Source organism: Cheilinus undulatus, linkage group 20 (genome assembly GCF_018320785.1).
Source record: "Cheilinus undulatus linkage group 20, ASM1832078v1, whole genome shotgun sequence".
In the NCBI taxonomy this organism is placed as follows: Eukaryota; Metazoa; Chordata; class Actinopteri; order Labriformes; family Labridae; genus Cheilinus; species Cheilinus undulatus.
Genome location: NC_054884.1, coordinates 19,003,530 through 19,015,763, shown reverse-complemented (window position 1 = coordinate 19,015,763; position 12,234 = coordinate 19,003,530). Strand labels below are relative to the sequence as shown.

Below are 12,234 nucleotides of genomic sequence, written 5' to 3'. Positions count from 1 at the left end.
GTCAGTCACGGCCATGCAGTCGTGACACACAGATTAAGTCTGGCTAATTTCAATGACTAAATGATATTCAACAGTCTTAGCACTGGAGGATTTAGCATTGATGCTTTTCTATAGTTTGAGACATTCTGTATATGAAATGATAATGCAAAACTGAACAAGAAACTTTTATATTTCTGCAACACTAAAATTTTTGAGACTTTATGAACCCAAATGATTGTTAGTACCCGGTCTCAGTAAGGAGCACCTGGGGGGATATGGGCACAATAATGTCAAAGCAAGTTTTGGGTGGACAAAGAAAACTAGCTTGTCCAGAAATTATCCCATGAACATGATGAAGTTTCCCATCCTCAATAGAAGGAACTGTTTACATATGGGGCTGTTTTTCACAAGCAGTAAAAATACTTTATACTCAGCAGATATTTTCTGCCAGTTTATCATATATGAGCCACTTAAATGTTTTGTGCCAACTCAGAGATATGTTACTCTATGTGTATTTCCACTTATCAATCCATCTCACTTCCACAGCCAATGTCCGTCAAGCCTTGCTTGTAGTGAAGGGAGTTCTGTCTCTTTTTAGAGATCTGGATCATTTGGCTCAGCTCAGTAATAAGAGCCAGTCTTTTGCTTCCAAACAGCTCTTCATGTTGCACAGTTTAACCTTTTCTATACCTATTAAATGACAATAATTGAGCATTTAACGTTAGTTCAAGCAGGCCACAGAGTCAAGCGTCGCCATATAAATGAGATCAGCTGATCTCACGTGAGCCCTCATCAGCTGACAGCCAGCAGATTTGCTTCTAAGCACGCCATTGGCTAATCGCGCTCATGCTGTCATTTAAACTGCTGTAGCCTGGCTCTCTTTGCTGCTCCTTCTACAAGCTGCTTTTGCAACCCTCCTCCACCCCAGCTCCTCCTTTATTCTGATTCTGACTTTCATCCTGCTGTCGTTGACGCCTGCTCTTCTCTGGGGATTTTGCAGCCACTCTCCCTGCCTCAGGCTTTCCTTATTGGCATTGGAAGAGCAGGAACATGTGCTGTTCCTGCTTGATGCTTTCCACATCAGCTTGCGGAACAGCAGGGGGCATCCCAGAACAGCAACAAAGCCAAATATAAATAACAGCAATAAGTGCAAATGAATAACAGCCAATAAAGACAAATATCTGAAATGGTGAAAAGGAAAAAGGTGGCTCCTGTCGTTCACATAAAGCTACCTCTTACAACCAGTTTTTCTCGCGAATGACCATCCATAACCTTCCTCACTTGCCATATTGGCTTGACTTGTCACTTCAGTGTAACCAGTATACCACAAGGTTTATTTTCTAAGTATCTCACAATTTTCTCTCAAAGCATATTTATGAAAAAATTAGGTTCACAGAAAAATCTCCTTTTTTTTTTTTTTTTTGAAATTGAGACCATTTGCAGGAACTTGCTTGCAATTTTTTGTTAATCAAAATAAGAAATTAACCAATAAATATCATGCTTTTGTGGCTGTTGTTTGCAAACAGGTATCGAAGTTATCTGTTTTTTTAACAGTGTTGTGTTAAAAGTTCCTGGGATTAAAATCCTGGTATTGTGACAGCCCTTTTCCCTCGATAATTAACAGGCATAAAGAACAGAGCTCTGTTTAAGAAAATAAATAAAATATAATCTTTATTAAAAACTCTGAGTGCAGAAGTAAGCAGGTAAATACAGAAATGTAGCCACAGCCATTCAAACGTTCCTCTGTAACACTGCAGACAACAGAGATGTACTACAGCATGATAAAGGTCGTGTCAGTCACCTCAGGTCACATACACCAAAATTACACAAATGTGAACTTTGTACACAAGTTACAGAAGAATGTAAAGAATGACGGGTTGGATTACGAGGGATCTGATTGGTTGCAGCTGGTGTTTGGTTGATGAGACCTGATATCTCTATTGGCAATAATCTATCTGCTTTAACTTTAAGCGACAAAGTGACAGTACTAAGACATCGTAGTTTTCAATCACAGAACAGACATTCAAAAAGTCATCTTTATCTCACACAAGCTCATTAATAAATAACAGCACATGACCCTGAGAATATAAAACGCACTGTCTTTTTATGCTTTTTAAAGCTATATTTTAGAAAATGCCTTTTAGCAACATTTGGCTAGCTGGTGTTGTAATAAATATAAATGAAGGCAATAAAAGTTTCAAGAAGGCTTATCAGTGCCACATCTCCTCTCCTCAGGACCTACACACTTATGAACTTTCATCCTGCTTTTCCATTCACTTTTGTCATTTGATGTTACAAAACTACACTTGTGTAACCAGTGGCTCCCTAAGATACATATTTCCTCCTGTGAACTCTGGGCTCTGCCCCGCACACAGTCCACCCAGCAGAGTCCCGTTCAAAGGATTGCAGATTCCTTCAATTGCGTAATAATCCCCCTCTGTATCCCTCTCCCCTTCATCCGCCCCCCCCTCGGGTTCCTCATCCTCCCACACGCTTGTCTGAATGTGGGTGTACTCGGTTTGATCCACACACTCCGTCTCACGGTGGTAGAAGTAGCTGAAGTTGGACACTATGACTGGCACTGGCAGAGAGATGGTTAACACACCAGCAATGGCGCACATAGAGCCCACTAGCTTCCCCCACACGGTCTCTGGGTACATGTCACCGTAGCCCACTGTTGTCATTGTTACAACAGCCCACCAGAAGGCGTGTGGTATGCTAATAAAGGCCGTGTTGGTGTGGTCAGCCTCTGCAAAGTAGATGGCGCTTGAGAATAGGATGACGCCAATGAACAGGAAGAAGATTAGCAGGCCTAGCTCGCGCATGCTAGCCCTCAGAGTCTGACCGAGGATCTGGAGGCCTTTAGAGTGACGGGACAGCTTGAAGATCCTGAACACCCTCACTAACCTGATGACTCTGATGATGGCCAAAGACGTGGCCGGAGAGGCATCGTTGTCCTTGGCCAGCTCTGTTCCCAGAGTGACAAAATAAGGCAGGATGGCACTGAAGTCGATGATGTTCATAACGTCCTTGAAGAAGTACGTCTTACTCGGACAGCACATGAAGCGCATGAGGAGCTCGAAGGAGAACCAACATATGCACATTGTCTCCACCAAGAAGAAGGGGTCGTGGAAAACACTCTGAGGAGGAGGCATGTTCTCCGATACATTCTTGGCCTGGGAGTGGTATTTGTAAAAGTATTCCTGTAGTAGAAGACACAGAACAGACAGGGAAGGTAAAAAACATCTTAGCAGAAACACAAGAGAAAAAACAGCAAGACTGGCACTGTTTAAAACAAAACAGAATCCAACCAGAGCTACTTCTGTAGCTCTGTTGCCCTACTATTTTTCTTAAATTTGAAGGGAGAGCTTCAAAGCCTCTCTTTATCTCTCAAATCATAAAGAAAACAGCACTTTTACAACTGAAGACTTTTCTACATGTTTATGGCATTTTTGCTGATTCAAGAGGAACAGCCCTTATTTGGTATAGGTCCTTCTAGAGGTGTATCAGAGTAAGAATTGGTGACTGTGTTTCCTCTTGTGCCCCTTGTGGAGTTAAGCCGGGATACACTGTGCGAATTTCATCCCATTTAGCCACAGATTTTGAGTCACACAACTCACTTAGAGGTTGCACTGGCATTCAGTCAGATCAGGCGTCATTTGTCATGCTGTGTACAGAGGAATACGACAGCTGACAACAACCCGATCACAACTAGAAACACTTCATCCCCATTGTGTGAAACTTTTTGAAAAAGGAACCTGCAGATTTTTGTCACAGACCGTCCCGACTTCACTCACACAGTGTGAACACCCAGGTAGTGCACGACAATCGGACTATATAGTGTCAGCACAGGGCGATGGCGATGGCCGTGCGTCATAAGAGATTCAGCCACACAGTATGACTTGACATTCTGCCACAACTGCCATAGAGTCTGCTTGAAATCTCACAGTGTATGCCCAGCTTAACTCAAGGCTCCATTCTAGGAGCAGTTCTTCTCTCCCTATACCTCCTCCCTCTTGGGTTAACCCCTTGAAGCCTGTAAACACAAATTATAGCCAGAAAATCCTAATTTTTTGGAACTGAAATGTTTACTTCACTTTCTACTGAAATCCAAAAAATAATAATTTCTATAAAATTTAACCTATATATTTTTTGTACCTCATTTGATACATTAGGTGTTTTTGGTAACTGAGCAACTGACCTGAGGACATTTTTATTATGTATCAGATTGTATTCAGAATATTTTTTTAGTAATTTATTGATCATATTGATGAGGTAGAGGTATCCTAAAAGTATGTATCAAATATTATACAACAGGCTTTAAGGGGTTAATTTAAAAAAACATGGAATATCTTTCCACCTCTATGCAGATGACACTCAACGTTAAATGCCTATAAAAATAAATGATTTTAGCTTTACTAAACATCTGCTAGACTGTTTAAGAGTTGTTAAAGCCTGGATGGCCCTGAACTTTTCACATTTTAATGAAAATGAAACAGGACTGATTGTTATTTGCCCCTGTGGAGCCTGTGATGCTCCTCTCAGGGACCTGAACCCTGCTACCTTACATAAGACCCAAAATTTCAAATCTTTGTCAAAAGATGAAGAGTGATTTTGAATTAAATCAACAAATAAAATCTGTAGTTAAATCCCATTTTTACCATTTGAAGCATCTGTCCAAGATAAAATTGGTTTTATCTTTCAATGACTTAGAGGTAGTAATTTATACTATTAATTCTACACATTTTACTGCTGTAATGCACTTTAACATTGCAGTTACTTAGGTCTCTTTTTGTGTTTAGTCAACCCAAAATGCCACAGCTATACTTTTAACTGATCTTATAAACATCAACATATCACCCTGATCCAGGCCTGCCTCCGCTGGCTCACTCTTAATTTTAGGATTCATTTAAAAAATGCATTGTCTTTTTTTTAAGCTTTAAATAGATTAACCCATTATTCTTATAATTGCACAGAAATAGGTCTCAGGTCTGTCAAAGGAAAGTTGATTCTTAGGCCACTGTGAAAAATATTTGGATATAGTGTTTTGCACTTTCTCCAGTAAAGTGAGGCATTTGATTTTGTGGAGTTTTTGTGTGTCCTTTGAGTTGAGTTGAATTTTTCCCTGTTTTTCATGGTAATTTTTATGTAAAACTTTGCTCTAATCTTATAGAACATGTAGTAGACATTGTCAATTGCATCACTTTTTTCCAAGTATCTTTTGTAGATCAAACAGCCTAGCTTTGCTGCTGTTATACCTCTTTCAGTGTAATTCAATCAGTAGCTGGCAAACCAGTGGTTTAAAAAAGCAGCTTCCTCTACACTAAACCTGAGGTATTATTATATATTCAGAGCAGATTTTCAGACCAAAACAAATGCTCTCCCCCTTCCTACTTGCATTCACATTTTCCACTCCCCTCCTGTCTTATTTCCATGCATTATCAAAGTTCTTAGAGTTCTTAAAGTTATATGTTTGTCTTTGTAGGCCACAGAAAGTTTCTGTTTTTGAATAGTCTGTTTGTTCTTCAGTTTTACTCAAAGCCACACCCTATTTATGCCAAAGAAACATCGTCCCTGAGTGGGCAGGGGCATGCCCCCCCTTTCAGAAACAAGGCCAATATTTAGAGCAGGAGGGGTTCACTTAAAAAAAAAAAAAAAAAAAAAAGAAACATGTTTGAGCCTCTGAGTGACACCTAAATAGGTTCATCAGTGTAAACAGAGAGCTGATAATAACAAATCATGAAGATGACTTTAGCTGACTCTAGTCTCGTTGAAGACAGTCATTATGATGCAATATATTTAGATACGGTGTAGCTGATGTTTTTTCTATACTCACATTTAGAATGCTGTATTGAAAGTGGTAATCATTTTCTCACAAAGCTATTCCTCACATCAAATGCTTAGTCTTTATATTATTTTCATAGCATTTTATAAAGTGTTTCATGTTCTCATAAAGTAGAGCTACAGCATGTCGTCCACCATCTTATTGGTTCCCACATTAGACAACATCATAAAAGCGCTTGACATCTGCGGTTTGACATTTCAATCATAGCTTCACCTATCTCCTTTTCAGCCCACCTGTCTCTCCATCTTCCGTGTCAGTTGGTGTTACATTCGACATTCCAGCACTGGATAGCGGCTGTTTAAGGCATCTTACACATAACATCAAGCGTGAAACGGATGACACAGATCATAAGGGATCAGTGTAGCATGCTGTAATGGGCCATGTGTGATAAATAAAGTTGCAGGGTAGTCGAAATAAACCTGGAGTATTCCTTTTTGACTTTCAGTAGCAGGTCAGTGACAGTGTTTATTACTAAAGGTGTACGTCTATGTGTTGATCCGCTCCAAGGGCTCTCCTAGGACTAAATATAACCCCGTGAGATCTCTGAAGAGAAACATGAGAGTGTCTTGCTGAGCCGCTCCTCATCCATCTCCACCTTCGTCGCTACCCCATCTCTCCCCCCGGCCTCTGCAGCCGGGTAGCATTGCCAATGCGGTTCAGTGGGTCTGCTGCAGACTTGGACAGGAGTGAGTTACAGTAGTTTTCCTGGCAGTAACCCCCTCCCCAACTCCCCCTTGTGCTGCCTGGTCTAGCAAAGCAGTCCTGAAGGAATGTGTTAACATGACCCGACGTATGCTCCTCATCCTGTGAGACCTTTCAGTCTCCGGATCTAAGCCACCGGAAGGCTTTGGCTCACCTTTGTGTTTGTGTTCGGTCACTTCTGTGACCTTTTCATTAACACACCTCACTGTCTTCCTCACCCTGTCTTCCCTTTCTCTCCTCTCCTTTTATTTGTATTCAAAGCCCCCACCCACTACTCCCTGTACCCTTTAGCGCTTCCTGAATCTGAGTGTATCAAATTTAACAGCCGACTAAAATAATCACAGCATAAGCTTCTCTCAGCCTCACTCTCTCCCTCTCTCTTTGGTCTCCTTCCAGACATATTGGCAAATACTTTTCCCTATGCCAGTCTTTTTCCTTTTAACACACTGTAGTACTCACCAAGTGTGTGTTTACCTAAACACCTGCTTCCCGTAATATCACATTTCTGTTTGAGAAAGGCTGTCATAAACAAGCCATTCAAGACCTCATACCTACTTTGATTTATTTTGACTTTATGGGAAACTTTGAATAGTTTTCCAGTCAAAAGATTTTACATCACATCAGGCATCTTATCTGACTCAACAACTTTAAACTGTTCTTTGTGCTGACATAAATCAGTTTTTAAGTAACATTTCTTGAGGCGGAAGAGACTGTGCAAGAGCCTCATGGCTTCTTTACTTCATTTCACTCATCAGTGTTGTGTGTCACATAGAACATGTGCAATATTTGCTGTTTATGGTTGGATTGGTATGTCTGATCCAACTTTTTAAAGCTCTGATACTGATCTGATACCTGACACAGGATATCTGACAGTATCAGTACAATACCAGTGTTAAATTATAACCCAAATTCCAAAAAAGTTGGGGCGCTGTATAAAATGTAAATAAAAGCTGAATGCAAGGGCTTTCAAATCTGATAAACCCATATTTTATCCACAATAGAACAAAAACAACATATCAGATATTGAAACTGAGATATATTACCTTTTCATGAAAAATATTAGTTCATTTTGAATTTGATGGCAGAAACATATCTCAAAAAAGTTAGGGCAGGGCCATGTTTACCACTGTGTAGAAGGGTCTGGGGAACAAGGAGACCAGTCAGTGAAGTGTTGAGTGTCGTACAATTCATCAAACTCATCAAATTTTGACTAATCTGACCACAGAACAGTTTTCCATTTGCCTCTGTCCATTATAAATGAGTGTTGGCCCAGAGTTGAAGGCGGCGTCTCTAGATCATGTTCACATATGGCTTCTTCTTCACATGATACACATTTAACTTGCATTTGTCAATGGCATGGCAAAGTGTGATGACAGATAATGATTTCTGTAAGTGTTCCTGAGTTCCTGCAGTGATTGCCAGTCCAGAAATATGCCTGTTTTTAATGCAGTGCTACCTGAGGGCCTGGAGATCATGAGTATTGACCTTTGGTCTTGTTACTTGTGCACAAAGATTTCTCCAGATTCTCTGAATCTTTTGATGATATTATGTACTGGAGATGATGGGATATTCGAAGTCTTCACAATTTTCGTTAAGCAACGTTTTTCTGAAATTATTCCACAATTTTAAGATGCAATTTTTTGTAGATGGGTGAGCCTGTGCCCAATTTTGCCTCTGAGAGAGTCTGCATCTCAGAAAACCTTTTATACCCATGACCAGGTATAAAAGGAGCATTTTGAAAATTGACTTGTTGCCAGTTAACTTAATGAGTTGCAAAATGCTCCTCCAGTTGGTTTTTCATTAGTACCACTTTTTCATTTTTTTTTTTTTTTTTGGCCCTGCCCCTACTTTTTTGTGATATGTTGCTGCCATCAGACTTAAAATGAGCCAATATTTTTATGAAATGGTAAAATGTCTGAGTTTCAATATCTTGTATGTTGATAATGTTCTATTGTGAATAAAGTATGGGTTCACGAGATTGCATTTTCCACCGTGCTCCAACATTTTTGTAATAAAGGTTGTAGTAACTGGCACTCCTCCCTGTGAAGATGAGACTGGGAACCACTTATGTGTGAGGCTGCATCAGCTTTTTCAACATTTGTACAGCACTAAGTAAATAAATGCATAAGAATTAAATCTGTTGTCATTTTCAGCCCTACAGTCTTTGTACCACTTGCAATAGCATCACTCACCCTCTGCTGTCACACTGAACCCTGCGTTAGCAGCACTGTTAAATGTTATAAGCTGTGCACTACCATTAATTTTATATGTTGCAGTCATTGTCTCTAGAAATGTCAGTAAACTGATCAAGCATTTCTTTGATGGATTGAAATCGGGTCCACTGATAGGAGTTGTTACAACGCACAACTATTAAATTATGGAGGCCGGGGCGAAGTACCTTATTATGACAAAATACACTATGGTTCCAAGTGTTTTCTTGCTTTTTTAACAATCACTGGAATTTTATCTTATGCATGCAACACAGCCAACTAAGCAAACAAGTTTTGTATGCCATCTTGACTGAAAAATATCCAAACTGCTCAGCTATATGTTAGCTCTCTTCATGTTATGTTGGCTCCATCCAGCTAAATGTACAGGCCTACCCAGGCCCTGACGACAGTGATGTTGCAGACACATCTAAGGTCGTAATCACAGAATAACACAGACCTGGACTATTTTGATTGGCCTCAAGGATTCCGTCCCATCTAGAGATCTGGGTCATTATTGGATCAATATCTGATACCAGGATCGAATCAATGCCTCCCAGATATGTACTACTATGTTTACATGTAAAGTGGTGTCATTTGACCTTATTCACCCAAAAGACTAGAAGTTTAACAAAATATTGATGAAGCAAAACATCATCATCCTGATTGTAATTTTGAACAGATTTCTCTACCTATTTGACTCAACCTCTCAATCATGATGCCTCACAGTGGCATCTAAAAAGACACAAATGAGGGTGAATGTTAATGCAAATGGCTGTTAATTGGTCAAAGAAGAAGTTTACAGACAGAAAAATGATGGATAATGCCACTGCCATGAAAAAGAGTTTAAGAGAGAAAGCTTGTAAAGAGTCCTGACTGTGACCAAATAGCAGTGACTAAATATATTACCAGTAATCATGCACTTGACCTTTTTAGGGTTATTCAAATTAATATGATGGTGGAAAATGATTAGTTATTACAGAACCCCTGTACTTTGACTATATCATTATTATTATATGGAAGTATTTTGAATTGCATCATATCGGATCATATTTTATCGTGAAATATCCTGAGATTCTCCCCCCAAGTAAAGACAGCTAAATGTGTGCAGCATTCATGTCAAAGCTACATTTCACTGCAGGAACAATATGATATAAATGCCCTATTTTTTTATATCATTATACAAGATGGGGTTTATCTTTGTTTGTTGCAGACTATCTTTAAACATTTTTAGTTTACTTTTTGTACATCCTTGGCAACTTTTGCACATTACTGTTGAAACACAACAGCACATACCAAACTGCTAGATTGTGCATATTTCATATCATATTATTTTGCATTTACATGGTTTATTTGGTAAGTTTTTTCTACAATGGGGAGTCTTCTGTTTACTTTTTTTCTATTCCAAATAATGCTTTTATCTTTGCACTCCAGAAAAAGAAAAAGACAAACTTCTTGTACTATACAAACCTACAATGCAATACATCCAGACATTGATTGTGGGAAAAAATACTGATTAATTTGTGTGAAACTGATTATAAAAACATGTTTGAAACTATCTAGACAGGGATGATTTGTAGCCTTCCAATGTCCAACTCACATAAAGGCCATCTAGTAAATTAAATGTTTGGTTTAAAAAGATAATATCTCAACCATACAATCCTTTAGAAACTACAGAACCCCTTGAGAGAATGTCAGCCTTCTATATTTTACTCTTGCTCTGTTTTTTTCTAAACAAAGACATTTCTTACCTCTCGTGCCTCTTTCTCAGTCCTGAAGTCAGGCAGCGTCTCCAGACAAAAGATGAGGATGGACACCACAATCACCATCACACTGATGATGGCTATGATGCGAGCGCCCGAAGATGACTCCGGGTGCTCAAACAGCATCCACAGTTTTCTCTGGATTTGGTTGGTTGGCAGAGGTCTCTCCTCCTCTTTGGGAAACCCTTCATCCTCCTTAAAGCGGTTCATGATGTCCTCTCCCAGCTCGTAGAAGAGCAGCTCATCCATAAAGATGTCCAGTGGGATGTTGGCAGGCCTCCGAAGCCTCCCGCCCGACTGGTAGAAATACAGAATGGCATCAAAGCAGGCCCGATTGCGGTCCAGGAAGAGCTCGTTTCGAAGTGGGTCAAAGTATCGTGACCTACGCCTTGGGTCTCCGAGCAAGGAGTCGGGGAACTGGGCCAAGGTGCGAAGCTGAGTTTCATAACGCATCCCTGAGACGTTGATGGCCAGTCTTTCACTCAGTGCCCATCCACTCCTCCAAAGAGAGCCAGAACGCCGCCTCTCTTTCTTCTTCTCTTTCTCATTTCCTTTGAGTTCTTTCTCTCCTTTCTCCTCGCTGTTCAGCTGGTTCTTCAGCTGTTTGTCTTTCTCTCCTCTCTCATCGTCCTGGGGGTCACTGCCATCCATCCCTGTTTGTAGGCCAGGTCAAGGAACGAAACAAAACCACTCTCCAGGGGATTTTGGGAAGGACTGGACTAAAACAAAGCCCTGTCTGAAACACGAAAAAGGAATTGGGTTTAGTAGTAATTCATAGCAATGAAGATGTTTTAAGTAGCAGAAAATAGTGCACCAGTGTCTCTTGTACAGTAAAAATTTAATAAATGAACAACATCAGCCAACAACATGTCCTATATCCTATAAATTGTCAATCATTTTATCTTAAATTGGCATTATAATTTGAACATGACAGATTCAAAGAATGGCGGTACCCCCCTCCCCTCCCCCCTTAGTGCTAAAGCATTTACTCACTAGGTTTAAAGCAGCTGCTGACAGAGGGTAATGGCCAGATGAAAAATCACATTTTTCGTCTCCTGTGTCTCATCCGGTTGTCTGTTGTCTCTCTGCCGTCATGTCTGTCTGCCACATAAAGTCCTCCTTCTGTTGTGTTGTCCACCTTCAGTCCAGCAAAACTCTTCTACCACGTTGGACACTTCCAGTTGTTTGTTCAAGGAACATCCACGATCTTGTCCAGTTCCCTTGCTGTCTCACGTTGTCTGTCTTAAAAAATTTTTTTTGGGAATGCTGTCCTGTTGAAATTCAATCTCTGTTAGAGCCCTGCAACCCCTCCCTGTCCTTTCCCTCCATTTCAGCTATGGGGCAAGACAACCTTCAACCTTCCTATCAAATGTCACCTCTGCCTGGCACTGCATGCATGGTGTAACCATCTCTAACAAGCATGCTGCTCTGACTGACTGACAGAGGTACCAGTCATTATTCCAAAGATATGATTGAATCTTGTATTAATAAGAAAATAAAATATGGAATTTATTCAGTGGTCATACAAATTATGCAATTGTTTATAAGGCTATCTGAGTGGTAAATGGTACAGCTTATACTGTTAGCATTATAATTCAGGATTTACAGGAGTGGTTTAGGGTACTGTTTGATTCTTCTATGCAAAAGCACATTTCACGGCATTTTATGTCCAATATTGTCATCTGTGATGTATGTTTTTATCTTAGTTAAGAGAATAACAAACCGATAAACATCCGTA

At 40.0% G+C, this 12,234-nt stretch overlaps 1 protein-coding gene across 2 annotated transcripts; it reads right to left on the bottom strand.

Moving 5' to 3' along the window:
• Positions 1-1,633: 1,633 nt before the first annotated feature.
• Positions 1,634-11,740, bottom strand: LOC121528235 (potassium voltage-gated channel subfamily A member 7-like). 2 transcript variants are annotated; one of them, XM_041815562.1, is made up of 3 exons: positions 11,490-11,740; positions 10,485-11,232; positions 1,634-3,182 (listed from the first exon to the last, which is right to left on the bottom strand). In XM_041815562.1, the coding sequence occupies exons 2-3, from the start codon at positions 11,145-11,147 to the stop codon at positions 2,280-2,282; spliced, it is 1,566 nt and encodes a 521-aa protein (XP_041671496.1). In that variant the 5' UTR covers positions 11,148-11,232; positions 11,490-11,740; the 3' UTR covers positions 1,634-2,279. The 2 variants fall into 2 exon arrangements, with proteins under 2 accessions (XP_041671496.1, XP_041671497.1); XM_041815563.1 differs by having other exon boundaries at positions 10,485-11,228; positions 11,490-11,500.
• Between the last annotated feature and the right edge of the window lie 494 nt (positions 11,741-12,234).

Coding starts and splice junctions, on each gene's coding strand:
- LOC121528235 (XM_041815562.1), bottom strand. CDS start 11,147: ATGGATGGCAGTGACCCCCAGGACGATGAGAGAGGAGAGAAAGACAAA. Junction 3,183..10,484: donor CTGAGAAAGAGGCACGAGAG/GTAAGAAATGTC, acceptor CTTCTACTACAG/GAATACTTTTACAAATACCA.